General features: G+C 33.6%; 1 protein-coding gene across 1 annotated transcript in view; it reads right to left on the reverse strand.

The window, feature by feature from the left end:
* Positions 1-3,089: 3,089 nt before the first annotated feature.
* The window catches only part of LOC140448428 (C-type lectin 37Db-like), a 127,674-nt gene continuing 104,321 nt past the window's right edge, over positions 3,090-26,442 (reverse strand). The window contains exons 2-4 of the mRNA XM_072541514.1: positions 19,599-19,702; positions 7,185-7,293; positions 3,090-3,467 (exon numbers count right to left, since the gene is read on the reverse strand). Coding sequence (XP_072397615.1) covers positions 3,220-3,467; positions 7,185-7,293; positions 19,599-19,702 — 461 coding nt within the window. The 3' untranslated portion in view covers positions 3,090-3,219. The remainder of the gene's footprint in view (positions 3,468-7,184; positions 7,294-19,598; positions 19,703-26,442) is intronic.

The raw sequence follows: 26,442 nt of genomic DNA on the forward strand, positions 1-26,442 counted from the left end.
CGCCCTATAAGCCTACTCCCAATAATGTCAAAAGTATTAGAAAGGCTGCTATTACATAAAATCGAGCAAGTTGTTCCCATAAACGAAATTATACCACAACACCAATTCGGATTTAGACGTGAACACTCAACCATCCAACAATGCTAATGAATAGTAAATATAATTAAAACAACTCTCGAAGAGAAAAAGTTTTGCGCTGGAGTGTTTCTAGATATACAACAGGCATTTGATAGAGTATGGCATGAAGGTCTCCTCTACAAATTGAAATTACACCTAACAGACCAACTATACTTTATACTAAAATCATATCTTACTGACCGTTACTTCCAAGTCAAAATTGAAGACAGCTACTCAAATTACCACATCATACGGCGTACCTCAGGGTAGCGTTTTGGGCCCATTTCTGTATCTGATATTTACAGCAGACGTTCCAATCAGCAATGATACCTTCTTAGCTACATATGCCGATGACACGGGAATCTTGGCAGTGGATATCGACCCTAATGTAGCATCACAAAAAGTACAAAATCATTTAGATCAATTACAAAATTGGCTTAAGCAATGGAAGATCAGTGCTATTGTTAGCAAATCAGTACAAATTACTTTTACAACAAGAAAATCCACATGTCCACAAGTTTATATTAATACTCCCATTCCTATAAAACCAGTTGTCAAATACTTGGGATTGCACCTGGATGAAAAACTTACATGGACAACGCACATTAAAACTAAACGGACACAACTAGATCTTAAACTAAAAATATGAACTGGCTATTTAAGAAAAGGTCTCAGTTATCTCTTGAAAATAAACTGCTTCTGTACAAAGCTATACTTATACCAGTTTGGTCATATGGAATAGAACTATGGGGCTGTAGTAAACCTTCAAATACGAAGATAATTCAACCAATCCAATCCAAAATACTCCGTATGATAAGTAAAGCTCCATGGTATGTATATGTATCTAACCAAACACTTCACAATGATCTGGACATCCCATTACTTAAGGACATAATAAAGAATCACTCAATAAAATATAAAAATCGCACCACTCATCACAACAACGCACTGATAAATAACTTATTCACCCAATCACTTGCCGAAAGAAGATTGAAGAGAGTATGGCCAGAAGACCTACCGCAATAATGCTTAGAGAACCGTCACTTGACGGTACCTAACTCACGTTAATTTACTTACAGACTATTTACTTATTACTCTGTGTATAGAGTAGATTGTAAACATGCAATGTAACAATAAAAAAAATAAAAAATAATATTTATTCCTACACGTTCAAACTTTGTTTATAGACAACATGTTACACATACATTTTTTATGGCAAAATGAACTGTATATTGGACCAACTTATAAGTTGAACAAATATGTTGCTATGTTTAGGGCCCGCTTAAAGTTATGAGGAATATAATGTAGTTCTGAACTTGGAATATAAAATTTCAGCCATGTTGTCAATTTTTTGAAAAAAACTAGATACCCAGTTGTTGCACTGGCTGAAAAATTGGTAAAAAGTAAGTTATCTATATTTGAATTTGCAAAGTAAAACCACATGAGTAACAAACTATTATTCGCAACAAACTGTAAGAGTTGAAAAGTTCAGAAAATATAAATACCTCATTCATCTTTAGAACTCTCAGATTCCTACTGTTTATTTCTTTTGGTGTCTCCCTGGTATGGCAAATTTTCATAAAATGACCAATATTTAAGGGTAGTGGTGGAGGGGATAATTGTAAATAAGGAATTTAAATTACCATATTTTCCCTTTGAAATAGGAATTACGGAGCTGCATAACGGCTTTATTGTATCTGCTAAAGGTAATGTATTGGCCCTTGTTCTTTTGTTGCAATCGAGTATTTCCTCAAACTGCTTCTTAAATCGTATGATCAATGGTCTGCTTTTTGTAAAATTTAATCAGCTTATTTTTTACCCGCTAATGTGTTTACGATTTTCGTCCTCCTTTGTGATAACCATATGTTGCCCCAAGTGCGATTTCCAATCTAGTATTTTTTCGTGAGTAATTTCATGAACGTTGTATAGCTTATCACTCTTTCTTCTAGCACTTCGGGCAATACGTTTCCAATCGACAGGCTGGTTCACTTTACCTATTTTTTTTTATTCTGTTGTGATGACAGAATGCCTAGAGTCACATTCCATTTCGTTGACCCAGAACAAGGTATTTGAGATCATTGGATTCTTAGTTTGGAAGTTCCTGAACAGCGGTCAAGCACATTACAGCAAGAAAAACAGAAATTTGAAACAGGAAATGTGATTCACTGATGGAGGCAGAGATGCAGAGAATATTGATATAAACAGCTTGTTATCTCACAACTGCCTCTTCTTCTTTCTACTTCGGCCCACAAAAAAGAGTCGCCGCCTTGTTTTGTAATAACGTCGTATATTGTAAAATTTAAGGATTTGAATCGTTGTTTATAAAACATGTTGGTAGGATACATCGGAAATAGTAAAACTTGTAGCAGATCAAAATTGCAGCTCATAGATGTCCCGTTTGAGCTTTGTGCTTGTTTTTTGCGGCTCGGGCTTTCTCCTCAAGTAGTTTGTAACATGAGCAGCGTAAAAGAACGGTAGTTTTCGACCACATTTTGGGTCTAAGAACTACAATTATTTTTACTTTTTTGAAATCCGCTGGTAGACATTCCGTTGTCAGAGTATTAGAGTAGAATTTACTTTACTACATTATTGCGTGTTTTTCACAAGGTTTTAGGAATTCTGCGTAGATTCTGTCAAATGCTGTTGCTTTAATAAATTTGGTATCTTTCAATGCTTTATTCACCAGTGGACAATCGGTGGGCTCCGATTGTTCGGCAAATATTTAAAAATTCGTCATGGTGATTGCCTATGTCATATATTCCTGATTTGGCACATAAAGAAGAATATAAGCCGTATGGAGCCTGGATGGAGGACCTAATTACATCAGTCTATCTAAAGAAAGTCAACAAGAAAATCAGAACTGCCAGCTGATAACCTATCTATAGAAAGAAAGAAAAAGAATAAGTGATTAGGTATAGAAAAAAAACTAAAAACTAAATCCAGTGCCAAAAAAGTGGGAAATAATCATTAAACATGATAATTTTTTTCAGTTTATTTAAAAAAATATTTTTGGTAAAGTTTACATAATCTTATACCTAATTAACATAACATTATAAATATAAAACAAGTTAATTCAAACAAATCTAAACTAGATTTAATTTTTCACGGCTGCACTTCACAAACAAAATATGTCTCAAATGAACAAGGTGAGTCGTTCCATTTAAGTCCTTTTCCATCTCTGTTCCATAATTCTAGACAGTTTTCCTGTTCTCCATTTTCATATTCGAAGTTATTTGGTTCTCCTGCATTCCAATTAGTAAACGTAATGGGACGACCCGTTGACATCCAGAAAAATTTTCCTTCTTCCGCTAAATCAGTTCCAGAAGTCCAGAAATGTTCATGGCCGAAACCTTAAAAAATTAAATATTACTAAGATATCAAACAAATTAAATCAGTACGTTAGATAGTTATTTAACAATAGGCGAGGAAACGAAACACTAAAGCTAAAAAATTTCCGCAATAAGATGAATCGCTGGGTAACTTTTTTCAGTCGATTCGGGAAAGTGCCAGGAAAGTTTGTGAACAAAATTCATATTGGTAAAATGAGAATTGCATTTTGTGAATAAGAAAAATGTATTTCCAAAGTGAATAGAAAAAGAAAAAAATTGCAACTAAGAAAATATCAATAGGAATGAGTTTGATTTTGTTACTCGGGGGTTTTTTAGGTCGCTTAACACGAATATGATAACGACAATGGTATTTGAGCTTTGATGTGCACAGAGTGGACCTTGTATGCTTACTCCAGTGCGCAATGCAGTATTATGTTATTTTCATTCAAAATCAATCGAAGGTCATTATTTGGAAGGATATCGAGGTCGCTGAACACGAATATTATGACGCTGATGATCCTCGAGCTATCTGGTGTCCAGAGTAAACCTCGTCTTTAGAAGTCTTATGTTATTTTCATTCAAAATCAGTCAAAAGTCATTACTCGGGTGTTTTCGAGGTCGATGAATACGAATAGTACGACAGCGATGATCATCGAGCTTCCTAGAGCCCAGTGTAAACATCGTCTCCTGGAGTTTTATCTTATTTTTTTCGAAATCGATCATAAGTCATTACTCGGGGGATTTTGGGGTTGCTGATAACGAATATTACTACGGCGGCGATGGTGATCTCCGGGTTATCTGGTGTCGAGCGTGGATCTCGTGTCCTCAAGTTTTTTTGTTAATTTGTTATTTAAGAATTTTATTGACATAAAACTCTAGGAGACGAGGTCACCCTTGGAGCCAGATACCTATGAGAGCAACGCCTCTAACAGAGAGCAATATTCGTGTCTAACAACTTCAAAAACTTCCGAGTAATGACTGTTGACTGATTTCGAATAAAAATAATATAAAATTCCAGGAGACGAGGTCCACTCCGCACCAGGTTGTTCAAGGATTATTGTCGTTATCAAATTTGTATTCAGTGACCTCGAAAACCCCCGAGTAATAAAATTGAACTGTTTCATGTCAATCTTTTCAGTTGCAAAATTTTTACTTTCTATGTACTTTGGAAATGCATTTTCCTTATTTCATTTTACCACCATGAATTTTATTCACAAACTTTCCTAATATTTTTCCGAATCGAATGAAAAATTTTGCACAGCGATTTATCTTGCTGCGGAAAATTGGTAGGTCTAGTGCTTCATTTCCTCGTCTACAAGTACACATAAAAACATCAAGTAGTTAAGCGTAGATCATAGACAAGATTAGCTATGCTCTTGATTTTAAAATCTAAATAAATTAGTTAGCAAAGATGGTGCATGTAGAAAGACATTATATAAAAATAATTGGATACACGGATTTAGAATGTGGTCAGTTAGAAACGCCGATACAAGGATCACAAGGAACACGCCGATATAACGCACAGACAAATATTTCAATAATAATATAGCAGTGCAAATCAGAAGTATTGGTGTCAAAAATCGTTATGTAACACAAATGAAACTTCTGTTATATATAACGAATGTTATAAATATATATAAAATATGGAAGTTTACAAGTGTTCCTGATGATGAGTTGCATAACTCGAAATACATGTAGAGCAATGGTGGAATTCGAATTGAAATGAAATGCAATCTTTTACTTTCATTTAAACGTCTTTTCTCTACGTAAAGACCGAAAAAGATAGTGTTTTTCAAGGGTGAACCGTAGATATATGTCGGAGTAAAAGGTTACTTCTAGCGTCGTTCAAAAGCCTCTAGTAAGAGGCTTTGTAAAAAGCGAAAAAGAGTGTTTTTCAAGGGTGAACCGTAGATATATGTCTGAGTAAAAGGTTACTTCTAGCGTCCTTCAAATGCCTCTAGTAAGAGGCTTTGAATTTGCGGTTCACCTAATTTGCTGTCAAAGGGAGGTCTCTCTCTTTTATATATATTCTGTAGATTATATATATTCTGTATAATATATATATTCTGTGTGCGCGCTAGCAGATTTCAAATTACAGCACAGGGCGCTCAGTTGATTGAGAACCGCTTAGCAGTTTATGTGGGTAGTTTCTCACTGTAGAAGTGATTCGCAACGTTGACAAGTTTTGTGTAAAATCCCAGTTTTTAATAATTTTTAATAATAGTGATTTTGAATCTTGTAATTGTTCATTTAATCTAAAAATGAATCAACGGTATAAAGTGAAGGGAAAAATTTTGAATGCTCAATCTTCAATATCGCATTTAGTTACACAAAAAGCAATATCGCATTTAGTTACGACATTCAAATATCGTTTTCCAAAAACAACTATCTTGCTTGTTTGTTTTTAGATCTAAAAGGGGCATATGATTCTGTTGACTTAACCAGGTTACACAAAAAACTATAAGATATGTGATTATCTCAAAATCTAGCGACTAATATTGTTCACCTTTATAATAATCGTGTTATATATATTAAAGATTATTTAAACCAACTACATGGTCCTAGAATAGCTCATACAGGTCTCCCACAATGATCAGTTTAGGTCCGTTATTGTTTGTCATATTGGTAAGAAATCACGGACTGACCATTTCTTCTGACAAATCAGCCATAACGATATTCACTAGACATGGGATTCGTACGCCTGACAAAACAAAACTGTATGGATATGATATACCTATTGCCAAAGAATACAATTATATTGTATTCTCCTTGATTCGAAAATTTTATGGTCAAAACATATTGAATATATAAAAACCAAGTGTGAAAAAGGCATTAATATCCTTAAATGTGCCACTAATCGTAGAAGGGGTGCTGATCCTAAAGTTACACTGATGTTTACAGAGCCTACGTACGATCTATTGTAGACTATGGTTGCATTCTGTATGGTGCCGCCAGTTAAACATATTTATTAACTGCAGATCGCATTCAGTTCAAATGTCTAAGAATATGCTTGGGCATCATGAAGTCTACTCCTTGCCCTGTTCTATTTGTTGAAAGTAACGAAATCCATCTTCAAAATCGTCGAGAAATTATGACAATTAAACATATCCTGAAGCTTAGAATAAATAATAATAATCTACTTAACCAACTGTATGGGTTATCTATTGAAAACTCTAAAATAAATATTAGCGCATACAAAATTCTTCTCCACTTGCTGATGCTTTCTTATAAACTAACGAGTATTTTAATATCTATGGTAGAGAAAAAAGATTATCAATATAAGTACATATAAAGCTGATTTTCATGTAATATTAAATAGACCAAAATTCGTTATATCAAAGATCACAGAATCTCCACAAATAAATGCTCTCTGTCTTACTTAAATGCATATTGAGTGAGTATAATTATCACTTAATAATGTATACCGATGGTTCCAAAAAAGAGAAGATGGTGCCACATGTTGTGCAGTTTACATTTAACATAAAAGCAAATCTTTAAAAATTAAACTTTTATCACATTGTTTAATATATACTGCTGAATCGGTAGCAATTGAAAAAACATTTAATTGGCTAGATTTACACAAACTAAATGAAGCAGTTATATTATCAGATTCATTATCAGACATTAAAGGTCTCAAATGTGACTTAACATAAAAGAAAAAGTGCTCTTTGTTCTATTAAAAATAAAATATACATATAGTAAAGATATTACAGTTAATATACTTATCATATAACTTACCGGAGTCTTTAATATGTTTTTCTAGTTTGTCATTTTCCTCTTGGGAAGTGATACTGGCTAAATGCATACCATGAAATCGGCAATACTGTGTTGCTCTATAATAGTTAGCCTGCAAATAAAAATAAAATTAATTTAGTTAATAGTACAATGCAATATATTTCCTTATTTCCTGATTTCTCCTCTACTGTTTAACTGTGCGTTAGAGAAGATTATTAGAGAGTAGACAACAACCATGCTGTTAATATACCGTAGAATACAAATTGGACATAAAAGACAGGGTCTGAAGGTACTCAGCTGAGCTTTTGTTGATGACGTGGCTCTTTTAGCTAATAATGCCAATGAAGCTAAAGTTCATTTATCCAGCTTTCAATGATTTGCCACAAAAACTGATCTAAAAATATCTTTTAACCTTGGAGAGTTTAATTACATCTAATATTCCAGAGAATGCTGCCATTGAAAGAAGATGTTTAAAATTAGAAAGTGCATTCTATAATCTGTACAAAATCAGAATCTAATTGTTTAAACTTGTCTGTGTATAATCACTATAATACAGTGATAATACACTGTCACTATAATACACTGAAGACATTACCATGAGTTATATGAACACTTGTAAAACATTGTTACTAACATGAGCAGAGAATGAGGTTTTATGGTCACCTAACGTATGAATCCTCAAAGACTCACTCATCGTATTTACTTTTCAATGTCTAAATCTTTATCTTAAAAATGGTTAGAAGAGCAAAACTCGGTCATGAGAGAAATGAAAAAATTTTCGAGGTCCGTAGTAGGCCGAAACGGCAGAAAAAAACCAATAGAACCAAAACCAAAGATCAAGACGCAATACTTCTGTGTACTTAATTTCCAACCAATATTTATAAACTAATGATAAATTGATTTCTTCTTCTTCTTCTAGTTCCATGACTGTTCATTGAATATCATGATGACAATCATATTCACTAGCGTGACTCTATTGACATCAGCTCTAATAATGACGTAGTCTATTTTCGTACCATCACATCGTCTTAGATTTTTCAACTATGATGTTGTTTTTCTACCAGGACCACGTTTACCTTGGATCTTCCCTCAATAATCAGATGCAAAAGTTTATATTTTTCAGGGTGTCTCATAATGTGATCGAAATATTCCAGCTGCGTCTCTTTATTATATTGACTAGTTGTGTTGTTTGGTTCAGCCGTCTTAATACCTCCCCGTTTCCTCTTTTCTATTCTTAGTAGTGGTCTGTATGCCCACATCTGAAAAGCTTCCAACCATTTAACCATAGTCTCACTTAGAGTCCACGCTTCCATTCCATACAGTAGCACTGGAAATATATAAGAATATATCATTCCAACGCGTAGGTCAATACTAATGTTTCGATTATATTGGTAGAAAAATGACTTTTTTAATAATAATTTTATCTGCTCAGTTATGCCTAGGGATAGATGTTTATTAATTCTACGGTATCTACATTTTCAAAATAACGACGGTTTACTAGAATGCAACGATAAATTATATAAAATCAGACATATTTTAGGCTTACTTAATGACAAATTCATGAAGATCATGACTCCAGGAACCAACGTAGTCATAGATGAAAGTATGGCACCATGGCGTGGTCGTTTGGGTATAAGACAATATATAAAAACAAACGCCATAAATATGCTGTTAAATTATATAAATTATATACCGTCAGAGGACATACCTAAACAGTAATTGTTTACTATGGAAAAGAAAACAATATGATGACAAAAGCCATTCTCGGGAAGTTGTGCTAACCTTAATGAGTAACTTGGTAGATGTCCGACGAACTTTATATGCTGATAACTTTTTTCAAGCATTCCTCTTGCAAAAGATCTTTTAGATTGTGGTACTTTTAGAAGCAATCAAAAGGTATTCCGAAGGAAATAGTTTAATAGAAACTAAATAAAAATAAAAAAATTGGCATCAAAAATAAGGACAATACATATAAAGGTAATCCGTTGGCAAAACAAGAGACCGATAATAATGTCTGACGAACTTTATATGCTAACTTTTATTCAAGCTCTCCTCTCCTCTTGCAAAATATCTTTTAGATCGTCAAACTTTTTATGGTGGAACTTTTAGCAGCAATCGAAAGGGTATTTCAAAGGAAATAGTTCAAAAGAAACTAAAGAAAAATGAAATAATTGTCATTAAAAATAAGGACAATATAAAGATAATCCGTTGGCAAAACAAGAGACCGGTATTAATGTCCAACGAACTTTATATGCTGATAACTTTTATTCGAGCGTTCCTCTTGCAAAAGAGCTATTGGATCGCCAAACTTTTTATTGTGAGATTTTTAGAAGCAATCGCAAGGGTATTCCAAAGGAAATAGTTCAAAAGAAACTAAAGAAAAATGAAATAATTGGTATCAAAAATAAGGACAATTTAAAGATAATCCGTTGGCAAGACAAGAGACCGATATTAATGTTATCCAGTAAACCTGAGCATACCCTAAACTTCTGCAATACGGACAAGAAAAAGAGCTGAATAAAAAAAAGGCAACTTGTCCAAGACTACAACATAGCTTAAAAGGTGTGGATTATAGCGACTAAATGTCAGCTTATTACAGTTTCTTACGAAAGGGTCTTAAGTGGTATCGTAAGGTAGTTTTCGATCTATTTTGGTTTTACAATAATCAATTGTCTATAACAAAATAAACATCAAAAAAAAGATATCAATGCTAACGTTTCGTGAACAGTAAGTATTACAACTTTTAAATCAAAATGGGTGTATTTCCGAAACCAATTTGTCAAAACGAAAAATTGTCGCCAACGAGAAGAAGGTTCTGGTAGAAAATGTAGACATGTAGATACTTTAATATTAACTCAAATTAAAATTGGAGATTTTATTTATTTTTTTAAAGTAAAATGTTCCAAATTGCCACATCAGTTTAAGTATATTTTTTTATATACCGTAAAGACCGGACATCGGAGTTCGGTACTATGGCTGCCATAAATGAATTGAAATGTTTACTGTAAGATGGCAGTGTTACATTCAAGATAATTTCAAATACAAAATCACAGAAACCGTTTATTTATAAGTATTTTTACCAGACCCATACGTCTGGTATCGTCCGAAAACCATACCGTGGGTAACAGTACGCAGTGTTAACAGACACGGGGATCTGGTAACGTAAGTAAATAGTTACTGACAAATTTAATGCCGTCGTGAACGTGTTAAAATACGTTTATTTTGACATTTTGATTTCCACTTCAGAAATCGTTGGTATTTTAAGAACGAGTTCCGAAATGGAAACCTAAACGACAAAATAATCGTATTTTAAACTAAAATTGTAGTTAATTTCCAATAGAAATATTAAATTACTTCAATCTATTTTCTTGTGGCAAAAAATGCCACAAGAAAAAAATTCAGAACAATACAAACATTCAAAAGAATGCCTCAAGTCTATTCAATACTTAAGTTATTTCATGAACCTAAAGGTACATTTTCTATACTCCCATCTGAGAGTTTGGATCTTGAGTGAAGAAAAAGAAAACGTTTCCAGCCAAATATCAAAGAGATGGAAAGCAGTTATCAAGGAAAATGAACCAAAACAATGATAGAAAACTACTGCTTGATGCTACAGAAGGGCATTTTAGATAGAATTTATATTCCTGATGCAGGTGCTTCACAGGACACGGGTGTTTGAGGGCCTACCCCTATAGGATCGGAAAGGCTGATACAGATGAATGCCTATACTGTGGATACTCTGTTAGCAGATGGATAGTGGAAAGGAACAGAATGGAGAGAGAGAAAGGTATGAATTTTGTTACAGTGAGAGAAATTATTGAAAGAATGATTGAAAATAAATTAGGTTGCACTAACATACACAGCTATATCCGTGCAGTGATCAAGAAAAAGAAAGGGGAAGAAAGACAGCTGGACCAACGCTAAAGGTAAGAGTGAATGATGCTGAAAGGTGAAGCTAGAAAAGTGGGTCACACTGTATGAGTTAGAGAATGCGTGAGTCAGACTGTGGGGAAGGAGGAAATGCCCATCTGGGAATGATGCCGAACTAGGAGCGATGAGTGTCTTCTACGCGCTACCTGGAACGAGACAGGGAGCCTCCTTGCTGATGAATAGAGTGTGGATGTGTATGAATGGGGAATGAATGAATAAAGGCAGTGCTTCGGAAGTGATGGCGGCCTTACAGCGGCCATTCCTCTTCCGGATCGCTGGATGACAGAGGAGGGTCTGGTTTAGCATGTAGGCGTTCGGCGTAGACTCGACGAAGAGAGGGCATTTTAAAGTACCTCGGGAACTATCGCCGGGAGTACGAAGAACGAATCCTGCACTAAAGTTACTCAGGCGGCGTCCTGGACTGAGATGTCTTTTGAAGATTCCAGACCCCCCCTCTATAAAGACGAAAAAAAGAGATAGAATTTATATAAGCGACAATGTAAAAAAAGGAATTTCACAGTAAACAAACGATTTTAGATGAACTATAAGCTTATTTGAATTCAAAAATAAATCTTTAAAATAGTAACTGGTAAAATGACTTCAAACATTTTAATATGCACTGGATACTTATATTTCGTTCGAGTAATAATACCATTGGGAAAAACAAATACAGATATCGTCATTTTGGGATGGTCCTAATTTGCATATTATTGCACTAACACAAAAATGGAAATTTGAAGTTACTTCGGAAGCCACGCCTTATCATTAAATATTCATATTTCAATATTCAGTAGCGGTGCAATTCAGAACCGGTTGTGTGTGTTTCTTAAATCATTTTTTTTGCAAAGAATTTTGCTGAAAATGGATGGAAAAAACGTGGCGTTATTAAAGAGCAGGTCGCCAAATAATATTAAACATGTATGATTATTTTAATGACGCTATGTTAATGATAAAAAATAAAACTGCTGAAGCAACAGGTAAAGAGTTTTAATTCATTTAATATTAATTTTTGATATTTAAACCTCTAAATCGATGATAATTTATTATTTCTAAAGCTCAAAAGGTCTCGGAGGACTAGAGCTAAAAATATCCTTTTATTTTTTATCCAATTACCCTTTTTATTTTAATTCTCAATGTCACTTCTTTGTCAATCTTCCCATACACTGCTATTCTACCTTCTTTTTGTCTACCTTTAGTATAGGCAGGATCTGTCGAAAAGCAGACCATAATGGACATTTTCCGTAGTTTATTTTTTTGCTGGAATCACTTCAGGATGTACCTTTTACCAACCATAGTAACACAAGACGTCCTCTTTACGTCCAAAATACGTCCAGTTTTGGTCCTAATGTTCCTGGACGTTAAACGGACGTACTTGGGACGCAGGAAGTGGGACGTACTTCGGGTGGACTAAATAGGGACGTTCTCTGGACATCCGTACTCGGACGTTCTCTGGATGTCTGTACTCGGACGTTTTCTGGACGTCCGACATTTACCAATTATGTACTCAAATAGCAAATATTTCAATAGAATAATAAATTATTTACGTTAATAAAATAATTAAAAGCGAAAAGGTCGAGCGAATCATGATTAATTAAAAATTGTATAGTTTAGCTAATATCCAAAATGTTTTTGTTTTTAGGTAAAGTGTGAAAATCTTTAATTTCTAGTTAATTCGTTAAAATTGTTTTATTATTCTAGTTACCACGATGATATAATTATGATGATATGTTGAAGGCATCTTTTCGAAGATGAACAAGTGTGGCAAAATGAATGTTTTTCAGATGCTTTGTTCAGATGCTGCTTAAAAAAACTCCAAAACCAGCGCTGCCATGGGGAAGGAGATTGAAACTTGATAATGAAATATTTGAAGAGATCTAAAGAGCGGGTAGATGGAGGGTGGACAGAAAGAGACAAGTAAATTTTTGAGAAACATTTATATTTATTAAAAATAGATACCTAAAAATTTATCTACAGCTGAAATAAAACAGGCACATTTCCATATTAATTATTGATCTTTTTCATACTTACGATTTGAACTTTAAAACTCAAAAATTGACTCGTTTGCTTTTGATTGCCGACCACACAATTGTAAAGGAAATCATTTTGATATTCTAAGTTGCATGAAGTTGAACGATTCTGTTTTTAGTGAGCCGCAGTCATTTTCAACGCTTTTGCAAATTACTTTAGCAGTATCCACAATTCTTTTTTCTCCTGTCTAGACAAGTGGTGTCAAAAACCCTATATTAGTCACAGCCATATTCACTCTTTAACTATTAAAATGTGTGACATTCTAGCACGCTTACAGTGTCTTAATACCAATAAAGGTTTTGGTCCATATAGAATATCCCTTATTTTTAAGGAATCGTGCATTTTCTTTATGGCTTACTTTTAAAACATCTCTGACTGAGGGTCACTTTCCATAGCAAATATTTGATTTCATCATTAAATCATTGATTTCTTATTATCGATCCATTACAATTATTCTTTCTACTAATCCTAAAATTTTCCAGGTTTTACTGACTGATTTTTTGACAGTTAATCTGAAGAATCAGCTTCACACTGGTTAGCATGGTTTCTGGACTGGTCGTTTAACTTCTACTAATCTACTACTAAAAAACATTTTTACGGTAGATTCCATGTATACTGACTTGACTAAAGCATATTTGACAGGATATATCATTGTATAAACTGGAATTTTTTTGGAGTATCCAGCGAACTTCTTTACTTTTTATGTCAAACCGATCTTTGTATGTCAAACTAAAGGACTTTTCTCCAACTGAATACTTTCATAGCCTGTAGTATTTTGGACCTATTCTCTTTTTTTTCTGTTTGGACAGTTTTTCTTGATGATGCTATTAGATCCTTGACTGACTGTGAAATCTTAACATATGCAGATGGCAAAAATTTTTTTCATATTATTCGAAACTATTTTGATTTTTTTGGGTTACAGAAATCATTGGACCGTTTTGCGAAATGTTTGATGATCGAATTTAACGATCTCTTGAGCCAATGGTATTTAATTATAATTTGGATATTTTGATTGAGAAGGTCAATAATGTCACAGATCTAGGTGTGGTTTTTAGAGTAATTTGTTCTTCAATTTGCATATAAATCTTTTATCCAACAAGACTATGAAACAGTTTGATTTCATTAAGAGGCATACCAGAGATTTTCGTAGGATTGCATGCCTAAAAACTATAATTTTCTCTTGTTTGCTCCCAACTTGAAAATTCAACTATGATCTAATTTCCCTTTACTTAAGCACCTATAGAACAGTAGAGAGAGTTCAAAAAAGATCTCTGATCTACTGTTCTTAAAAATTGTGTAGACCATATTCGTATTCTGGTATGATCAATATTTTGAATCTGGATTCTCTTCTTACCAGAAGAGTTAAATTTGAATTAATCTTTATTTTTAAGCCTGTTAATGAAATAATCCAATCTCCTGAATTGTTCAAGTAATTTGTTTTCTCCACATTCACTGTGTCAGTTATATGCTCATATTTCTCCATGTTCGCTGTGTCATATATACGATATGTTCCTTATCGTATAACTAATTGTGGTTCAAATATATTTATGGTCTGATTTGCCACGCATGAAAAACAGTTACTTCATGTGGATGTGGACGGCCGTAGCTCAGTGACAAGATACTGGCTTCATAATCCAGAGCTCACAAGTTCGAATCAACATTATTTCTAAAATGACACGAGCCGTTCACCGTGCTTCGGAGGGCACGTTAAGCCGTCGGTCCCCCTGGGCTAGTGTGTGCATCGACATTAGCTACTTGAAATAGGGTTAAAGATGCAAACAGCGCCGGAACCTGCCATACGATATTATTATTATTACCTCGTGAGATAGATTTGTTTAACTTATGTATCAATAGCTTAAAGTAGTATTTGAAATACTGAAATACAAAATGATACTTTGTCTAAATAAATGTCTACTTATTTATTTTATTCATGTATATTTTATTTTTACCTGTAATTTTATATATTGTCTATTTCTATAATGTTGCATTTTTGTATAGTTTTTAATAGTATATTTATTTATTGATGGAAATAAATGTATAATATTCAATGTAATATGTGATAATAACTAAATTCCTTTAAACATTTATTTTTTATTTCTCAAAATTTATTCTTGATATAAACTTCTTGATATTTAGATTAAAAAGATTTCTCAAAGTCAAAAAGAAAACAGTGACAAGAAAAATAGACATCTCACAACTGAAGAACCCTGAACAGAAAAAAGAAATAAGTATCAAGCTTGAGGAAGAAATAAAAACGATCGAAAACTTGGTACAGACAGACATTGTAGTAACATGAACTGCTCTAAAAACAAAAATAACAAAGATACGAGAAGAAGACATCGGGTTCATAAAACACAACATAAAACAAGAATGGATAACGCAAGAGATCATGTACCTCATGAACGTAAGACGAAAACATAAAACAAGCCCAATAGAATACAAGCGAATCAACAAAATCATTAGAATAAAGTGCAGGGAGGCGAAAGAAAACTGGATGTCAACAAAATGCCTAGAAATCGAACAACTTCAGGAAAAATACGACACCTTTAATATTCATAAAAAAGTAAAAGAAATGACAGGTAGACACAAAAAGAGACAAGCAACAATATTAAAAAATGATAACGAAATAATTATGGGTACAAAAGACAAACTAGAGAGATGAAAAGAATACATACAAACTCTTTTTGAAGACGATAGACCTTGTTCTCCACCATCTACAGATAATCGAATAAATGAAAAAGACCCAGAAATAACCAAAGAAGTTATCCAGGCAGTAAAATCTCAGAAAGATGGAAAAGCCACCGGTCCAGACAATATCAATGTCGAAATACTAAAACTAATTGCAGATAACGAAAGTAAAAGCCTAGGCTTAATAATTCAATAAAATATATGACACAGGTAAAATACCAACAGACTGGCTAAAATCAACATTCGTAGCATTACCAAAAAAATCGAATTCCTCACAATGCGATGATTATCGAATATTAAGCCTGATGTCTCATGTCCTTAAAACTTTTCTCAGAATTATCCATACACGAATTTACAAGAAGTGCGAGTTCCAGATGAGTGACACTTAATTCGGATTTCGAAACGGATTGGGAACACGAAAGGATCTTTTTGCTTTAAATGTGTTAACGCAACGATGCAGAGACATGAATGTAGATGTATATGCATGTTTTATTGACTATCGAAAAGCATTTGACTGCGTTAACCATCAAAAGATGATCAAAATTCTGAGAACAACTGGAGTTGACGAACAAGACTTGAGAATTATCTCAGAACTATACTGGCACCAAACGGCAACAATTGAAATAGAGCACACAACATCCAAAGATATACAAATCCGACGAGGAGTGAGACAGGGTTGCGTCTTATCACCACTACTGTTTAATTTGTATCATCATTTTGGCTTTACAACCCTGTGTGGGTCCTAGCCTCCCCAAGAATTTTTCTCCAGTCGTCCCTATCCATCGCCTTCCTCCGCCAAGCACGTATTTCCATATTTCTCATGTCTTCATCGATGTTATCTAGGAATCTTGTTCTGGGTCTTCCTCTTCTTCTTTGACCAATAGGTCTATCAAGGAGCGTTTTTCTAGCTGGGTCGGTTTGCTTCATCCGCATTACATGGCCTACCCACCTCAGACGTCCTATCTTTATGTGTTTTACGATATCTGGTTCCTGGTATATCCTATAGAGTTCGAAGTTGTATCGTCTTCTCCAGACACCATTTTCATTTACTGCTCCATAGATGCGCCTTAGTATTTTTCTTTCGAAACATCCTAACATGCTTTCATTGCTTTTTGTTAAAGTCCAGGTTTCTGAACCATATGTTAGGACTGGGCGTATTATTGTTTTGTAGAGTTTTACTTTTGTATTTCTTGATATAACTGTAGATTTAAAAAGGAGATTAAGCCCAAAATAGCATCTATTAGCCGTGCAAATTCTGCGGTTTATCTCTGCGGTAGTGTCATTTTCAGTATTGACGAGCGTTCCCAGGTATACAAATTCGTTAACTGTTTCGATGACGTCATTTTCTATAACAAGTGGCCGTAGTGTTTGTGGTTGCGTACCTATTTTCATGTATTTGTTTAATTTGTATTCGGAGTCTATATTCAGAGAAGCATTAGACGAGGTCCAAGGAGGAATTAAGATTAACGGAATCAGCATAGACAACATTAGATATGCTGATGATACCGTCTTAATAGCAAGCAACGCACAAGAACTACAAAATATAATAAGTACGGTAGTTCACCACACCGAACTCTTCGGTTTGCATCTAAACGTTTCCAAAACTAAAATTTTAGTATTTTCAAAGACACCAATAAACGTACATGTGTATGCTAAGGGTCAAATAATAGAACAGGTAAATTCCATAAAATATTTGGGAACAAATATCAATAGTCAGTGTAATCCAAAAAAAGAAATCCTATCAGGAATCGAACAAGCAAGGAAAGCATTTATGAGCATGAAAACATTTTTTACAAGATGAGACCTTAGTCTGCAGCTTAGAATCCGAATGATCAGATGTTACGTTTTTTCTGTCTTACTGTATGGCTGTGAAAGTTGGATAATGGACTCTGAAATAGAAAAGAGAATAGATGCATTTGAGATGTTTATATACAGATCATCATCCAGCCCCATCACGTCCACTGCTGGACATAGGCCTCCCTTAAACTCCTCCATTCTTTGCGATTTTGTGCTCTTTGTTGCCAATTTTTCGTGATACGCCTGATGTCGTCAGCCCAACGTGTAGGTGGTCTTCCTCTACTACGTTTGTCTGCTTTTAGCCTCCAATGTGTAATTTTACTGGTCCATCGTGAGTCATGCATTCTCGCTACATGGCCTATGGCTACTATGCGTTCCACATCAGCAATACTCGTCCTTCTTCGCAGATCTTCGTTTCTTATTCGGTCTCGTAACGACACTCCCAGTATAGATCGTTCTATATATATATATACAGATGAATGTTGAGAATTCCATGGGTACGAAGAGTTACTAATGTTGAGGTACTTCGTCGCATGTGTAAACACAAAGAATTACTAAGAATAATCAAAGAGAGGAAAATGCAATACTTGGGTCATGTGTTTAGAGGAGAAAGATACGAATTACTTCAAGTTATACTGGAAGGAAAAGTACAGGGCAAAAGATCAGTAGGAAGACGCCAGAACTCGTGGCTGAAAGACCTGAGGAGATGGTTGACCGCTCATCCGCAGAAATCTTTAGCGCAGCAGTTTCCAAAACTACAATTGCCATTTGGATCGCCAACCTTCGAAAGGAGACAGCGCCGTGAGAATAGAAGATGAACTTCTATGATGACGCCACTTTTAGTACTTCGTACGATGGCGTTAGACGTCTATTGTACATTCTCGGCGCTAAAATAGACGTCCGAGGGACATCGCAAAAGTCCCTCAAGTAAGTCCATCGGACGTCTGATTAAGGTCAAGCTAAGGGTCCAACGATGTCCGCTCAGGACGTTAAATGGACGTCCATTGGACGTTTGGCACAGAGACATTCGGACCAATATACGTCCTTGGGACCAAAGCGGGCGTTCGATGGACATCCTTAAAGTCCGTGAAGGAAGTACTATGGAAGTCCACTGGACGTTCGAGTGCTATTAGTCCCAAATATTGCGCTTAAATTCTTACTTAACAACATTTAAAAAAAAAACGAAAATTTGCTTTTTGCATCCATATTTTAGCCTATAGGTAACCCAAAAAATGTTGCTTGTACAAAAAAACTTTAATAAAAATTTAAATTTTCGTTTTTCAATGTTAAACAACTGACTCAACTGATGATATTGACATGGAGCATATAATTATTTCTCAAAATATATTTTGGTATTAAATTGATCTATACCCAGAACTGAATAATCCTTTTGTACAATCAATATAGTTTGTCTGTTCAGGTAAAACGTATTACGAAGGTATTATTGTTTTTGTCATATCAAATAGCTTTTAGTTTTATCTTACTGAACGTTTTTCAAATCTTTACTATATTGAAAACTAAAAGATCACCTTTATTCAATATACGCTTAAGCTATATATTGTAAATGGAACACACTGTCAGTTACCCAGAATGTCACTTTCAGTTACCAATCACCAATCACCTTATTAAAGACGGTTCTTATATCCGAAATGACAGAACATATACCCAATTTGTGGAAAAACGTGACATGCTACGGCAAAACGAAGTTCATTTTTGGATTCATCAAAAAAACTTTTCAAAATATTTTTTGCAGACGTGTGATTGTTAAATTAGCATACGAAATAAGAACATTAGATACTAGAGAATTGATATTACAAAAAATTAATTCAAGACTGATAAAACAAAAAAAAAGAACTATTAATGAGTACTATAAAATTTATGAAAATATTTATTTCAATTTGTCCTTGATATTTTTATAAAGATATAAATTCGAAATAAATTTCTAAATTATTGTTTCCTTTAATATTAGCTTACCTTAAAAAATATTCCTAAATAGTAACGTTTTTCTCCTAATTTTAGTAAAGGCATAGTCCACCTACTAGTTGAGCGTGCATCCTCTTCTACACAATTTGGACAATCTAGAAAGAAGGAAATATGTTTAAAATTATGAGAAGGTTGCTGGCACATATTCATGAGTGTTAGAGAAAAAAGGTCTTATAATCACAATCCATTATAGATAAAAATTTGTGGAATTTGTTAAAAGGTATTAAAATTTAAAATTAATTAAAATTAAAATTAAACAAATTCCACAAATTAAAAAAAAACTTTAGATATGTAATGCTATAGGTAAGAGAGAGCAGAAAGAGAAAAAGAATTAGGTATACAGGTATATGGTGCATCGTTTGCTGTATATAAACATTTGACCTGTGATAGGAGTATGGTAAGTAAATAAAGGATTGAATCAATATTTTGATGAAAATATATATTTTTATTTTCATATATGTACTTATAAAAGGAATTGAATTAAAAAAATATTTTTTACACGTACTCTGCAGTTAAATTCATTGTTTATTTTTTATTAATATAAAAATACAATACAATACACTGCAACATAATTCAATATAATAATACAATACAAATTAAAATGCAATATTCATAAGTATTTAAAAATGACAATATATATAACTTACTTACGCATATGTTTAATTTACCATGATAATAATATTAATAAAAAAAATATTGTTTGGTGATACAACTGTCAATTTATCTGACATTGACAAATACAATATTTAATTGTTGTTTGTTGTGTATATAAGTACACTTTTAAACTTTCTGGAAAGACATTTTCATATATTTTTTCGACGTTTCGGCAGGAAATCCTAAATATATATATATATATATAATATTATATATATAATATATATATATATATAATATATATATATATATATATATATATATATAATATTAAATATATATACAAAAGGAACATTTATATTCTCGAGAGAGGAAGAGAGAGAAAATATATCTTCTGTCTCTCTCGTACTCATTATCTTACATATGTAATGATTTCACCGATTCACTCCAGTACAAATTTCCAACGTGGAGTGCGCGTATAGAAGTATAACTTCAAAAATTTAAGTTCTATATAACAGAATGCATAGGCAACAATTATTATAACTCAGCTCTGCCAACAAACAGCTGACGTTATCTACAGTGGCTTCGTTCAAGTAGTAAACGCATGCGTTATGCTCCAAAAATAAATATAACTACAATCATACATCTAATGTATCGGGACAATTCCTTGTCATCATCATCATTTTGGCTTTACAACCCTGCGAGGGTCCTAGCCTCCTCAAGAATTTCTCTCCAGTCGTCCCTATCCATCGCCTTTCTTCGCCAAGCAGGTATTCCCATATTTCTCATGTCTTCGTCGATGTTATCAAGGAACCTTGTTTTGGGTCTTCCTCTTCTTCTCTGACCAGTGGGTCTATCAAGGAGCGTTTTTCTAGCCGGGTCATTTTGTTCCATCCGCATTACATGCCCTATCCACCTAAGACGTCCTGTCTTAATATATTTTACGATATCAGGTACCTGGTATATTTTATAAAGTTCGAAGTTGTATCGTTTTCGCCACACTCCATTTTCATTCATTGCTCTATAGATTCGCGTTAGTACTTTTCTTTTGAAACATCCTAACATGTGTTCATTATTTTTTGTTAAAGCCCAGGTCTCTGAACCATATGTTAGGACTGGGCGAATTATTGTTTTGTAGAGTTTTATTTTGGTATTTCTCGACATAATTGTGGACTTAGGAGGAGATTGAGCCCCAAAATAGCATTTGTTGGCAGTGCAAATTCTCCAGTTTATCTTTGCGGTAGTATTATTTTCAGTGTTAAGGAGCCGTCTTAGGTATACAAATTCGTTCACTGCTTCGATGACATCGTTTTCTGTAATAAGTGGTCGTAGGATTTGTGGTTGCGTGTTTATTTTCATATACTTCGTTTTGTTGGTGTTTACTATTAAACTCTTAACTTAAATTTTTGTAGCTGATTCTTTTAATGCTACATACGCCCCTCGTACAGCGTTTTCCGTTCTCCAAACAATATTGCTGTTATCAGCATAGACCAGGATTTGTACTGATTTATTATATATTGAACCAGTGGTTGTAATTTGTGACATCCGTATTACTTTTTCCTTGTACTGATTCCTACACTTCCTTTTACTAATATGTAAGTATTCTTATTTTCTTACATATAAAAATGACTCATGCAACTGATGCACCAGTCAACATCAGAGTGAAGCTGGCCCATTTGAAACACACTTGGTTTTTTTATATAACTGACTTCTACTAGTCCTTTCCGTACTACTCAAAAAATTTGTTGTATACACATTTGTTTATATAGTTATACCATGTTTCTTGAGGCCCTGAAGAGTGAAGATGCTGTAAAAGCTTATAAACAGTGAAACCAGACTGTCAATCTTTGTTTTAAGAAAAACGGATGAGTGCGGTGAGTATAAGACCTTTTTTCTCTAACAATAATACATAATATAGAGTATTAAGTTACATGGTTCCATTCAACATTATTCTTTTTAATTTTATATACTTAGGTACCTTTAAAAGCTGACTGACAGTTAAATTTAGTTTGCTGCCCAGATTTTGTTCTCATCGATGCATAAAACAAAAAACAATAAACGCTCGTCCCATCAATTTTTATTTATAAGAGAAAATACGTATTTTGTAAATATCATCATTTACACATTTTAATCGCCAAAGCAGCGTGAATTCCCAAAATTTGAAATAGAAAGGGTTATCGTGTAATACATAATTTTAAAGGTTATTTCTTTTTCTATTCAACAGTGCCTCGTATTTTTATTTTGAAAGACAGAGGTCAGTTTTTAACTGACCAAAAAGGAAACTGATAAAAAATTTACCAACCAAACAAAATGAACAAGAAATTAAACCAACTAAAAAACATCTTACGGAAATTGCCATGGCGCTACTTCTATTAAAATGAAAAAAATGATACAAAAGCTATTTTATACCATCTATAATAAAGGGCATATTCCTCAAGATTGGCTAAAATCTACATGTCTATTCCTAAGAAACCAAGTGTTCGAATAAATCCATTCGAACATGTAAAACTATTTATCAATATTTTTAATTTAGTATTTAACTCAACTTTTGACAAAAACGCACCCACTCTATAAATGTCATAAATGTCAACGATTGTCAAACATTTTTTCAACAGTTTTTAGTAATATAGTTTTCTTGTGCACTTAAAACTCTTCAAAAAAAAAGACTCCCCGAAAAATCAGGCACCCCGCCGACCCTCAGAGCGAATTTAGACATGGACGAAGCATCATCTCTGTTTGGCAGAAGTCCTAAAAGTCCGCCAAGGATTTAATCCCCAAAAAGTTTACAGTGCTCTCCAAATCGGTCAACGATTTGTCTCGCTGTTGGTATAACAGCAATCAATTATAATCACAGATATATACATATTGATTATAATATAGTAGTGCCCGTTTTTGTATACACTAGAAGTGTTAGAAGTTTTTTTCGCATGGTTCTCTGGGTGGCCTTTGACACATGGTTACTCTTGATCCAGGATCTTAGTGATAACGACTTGGATAGACAATAGTGCACATACACTTTCGAAAGACTTGTTAACTAGTAAGTAGTATTTAGTAGCAGGAATTTTGTTTTAGTTCTTTATGTATTTGTACTGATTTTATTTATGCTATTTGTTTTTTTCTCCTTTTCTCTTTAATAAATCGTTTTTTGTACCTTCAGATAGCTTTTTGAACCGTTAGTTTTTAAGACATTCTTATATTACAGGTAAGAGCTCTCATATTTTGTAACCAGCAATCTATGTTATACTCTCTATCTCATTTAGGACATTCTTCATGTTTGGCCTATTGTGTAGATACTAATTTTATCTACACCAAGCTCAAAAATATGTGATAAGTTTCGATTGATCAGTTTGATGAGTCAAGTATTAAAATTCTGTTCTATAGATTCTTTCAAAAAATGCAAGCAAAATCTCAGTGAGCTACAGATGGGCTCTCGAGAAGGATTGGAAACTAAAGAAGCTTTTTCTGCTATCAGTGTTATTACAGAAGTGCAGAGACCAACGAAAAGCAGTTTATTTATATTTTGTAGATTATACTGTAGCGTGTTTAAAATAAAACCAGCGGTTCTAATTTATTTAAAACCATTTATTTACAGCAGGATATTATCTTATCAACTAACTCCATCATAAGAGCGTTCCGTTTTATATACCGGAGGTATTTACTCTAGAATCTTCTAGATCAGCCCATCCATATTCTATGTTCTCGTAGGCAATTTCTAACGCTGATAATCGTATATTCTGGAGTCATTCTTCAGAGAATTGTGACACTTGATCCGTCAGAGGTACGCTAAGTAGTTACAATACTAAAGCCTTTGACTGTGTAAAACAAATACTATATCGAATATTCTGGAAAGAAAAGGTTTAAACTCCAAATATCTAAAAATTATTCAGTACCTTTACGAACATCAAATAGCGATAATACTTCTCCACAGCACAGTTGATAGCATAAAAGTGAATTGAATGTTGATAAATAATTGAGGATATACCGGTAACACAGTTATAATTGCAGACAGTTTGAAGGGCTTGCAGCGTTTACTTAATAAAATATCCGCTGAAGGAGATCTATTGGGCTTAAAACTCAACACTTAATAAACAAATATATTACTGGTAAATTGAAATAAATTAAAATAAATAAATAAAAATCAAGTTTGCCAAATCAAAAATCAGGCAGATTTTAGAAGAGGTATGCCCTAGTTAATATAAATATGAGAACTGTGATGACTAGACAGGAATGATGAATAAATAGATAAAATGAATGTTTTGAGAAAGCATTCATCATTAAAAATTGTTGGCTATGAACCCTGTAGTCGCAATATCGGCATTACAATAAGTGTACTGGAAATAAACAAGTTTAGAATCAAAGATAAACCTTTAGAAGAATTAAAAATTCTGCCAATTTTTTACAGATTCTTTATATATTTGTCTAAAATAAACACCAGTCTAAAAATGAACGTAAAAGAACTTAATTAATGATAATCACAAAAATATACATTAGTCGTTCAGAAAGTAAAGCAAACTTTGGCATAAAAAGTTAAAAACAAAAAGATATCACTACAAAAGTTTATTTATTAAGTCAAAGTACCTCAGGTTATTTTTCAATATGAAGACAAACTGTATTGTTCTGCGGCACTTCCCAGGCATTTGATAAGGTCTGGCATACTGGCCTCCTCTATAAAATCAGAGAACTTCTACGTGTTTTCCTGATTCTTCAATAGTATCTACAAAACCGACAATTCTTCGTGACTTCAGTCCCGGCTGGAGCTCTTTAAGGCAGTGTGTTTGGACAGCCGACTAACCAACGACAGTTAACTCCATCATAGCCATATATGCTGATATACTGCCATTTTGACATCACACTCCAATCCAATTCTCTTCACATCAACTCCAGAGAATGCTTAATGATATCCAGCAGTGGCTAAAGAAATGGCGCATCAAAGTAAATGAAAGTAAGTCGGTACATGTTACGTTCACAAACCGCAGAGGCAACTGTCCACCAATAATCCTTAACAATCCTATACATGGAGAAAACATATTTTCACAAAAATGAAGCAACTAGGACTCACACTTAGCAGAATATACTGGCTCATGGGCCATAAATCAACATTGTCACTGGAAATAAGCTCCTAATATACAAAATAATCCTATAGCCTGTCTATGGAATACAACTCTGGGATTCAGGTTCTAAGTTCAACATCGAAATTGCAATATTGCCAAAGATTTCAAAAGGATGACGGTTAAAACTGAAATTCGTAGTTATTCAAAAAATTATTCCCTACTCTTACGGCCGGTTTCCGAAACGTTATTCAAATCTCCAATCATGTAATCAAGTATCAAATTTGATCAATTGTTAACAAGCGACAGGTTTCCGAAACGAAAATTATGGTAAAATTACGTGATTACCGATTATAGATTATTTCACATACGATTTTACATGGAAACAGTAGAATCGATTGTAATCGTTTATTATTTCTGTACGAATTGTTCTTTATCTTGCTCTAAATTAAGAAAGTAATGTTGCTGTTTCACTTTACCATCATTCCCGTTTATGTGTAATCTGCATTCTGAAAATCAACAAACAAACATAATCTAACTAACTAATAATTTTGTGTCGTTCGTTAATGTTTACCAATTTGTCATTTATCATCTTTAATTCTTAAAATGAACCTTTGTAACAATATTTTTGGGTTCTTTCTAAACAACAGCTTTTTATAAAACACCTTAGGTTTATGTATCTTACAACGTAACCAAAGATTTTATTTTATTTACTTACAACCATTGGTACATAACCAAAGATTATAAGATTAATCGTCCAAAAATCTCAGATTACCTGACAAGCTAGTATGACAGAAGTTTGACATAGATAAAACGATAATTAGCGTTTCGGAAACCCAAAATACTTCTGACAGGCTGTTAATCATCGATTATTTGCTTGTTAGATTAGTTAATGTGTGTTATGTGATTGAAGTTTGATCGATGTTTCTGCAACTCAAAATGCATTTAATCGACTGTTAACAGTAGATTACCTAATTTTGATAATGATCAGCCTTTCGGAAACCGGCTGTTAGACAGCCACCAAATGTCATAGCAACGGAATTAATGACCGATCCAAATGCCAGACGCAGGCTCAAACTCAAACGCTTTGTTCCTAACGACCTACCTAATAAATACTACAGTGGAGTGAATTGTAGTGAAAGGAACATATCAGTTAATTGTTTGTTAGTCAGTTGTCAACTCATTTACTGTAT

Source organism: Diabrotica undecimpunctata, chromosome 8 (assembly GCF_040954645.1).
Source record: "Diabrotica undecimpunctata isolate CICGRU chromosome 8, icDiaUnde3, whole genome shotgun sequence".
NCBI lineage: Eukaryota > Metazoa > Arthropoda > Insecta > Coleoptera > Chrysomelidae > Diabrotica > Diabrotica undecimpunctata.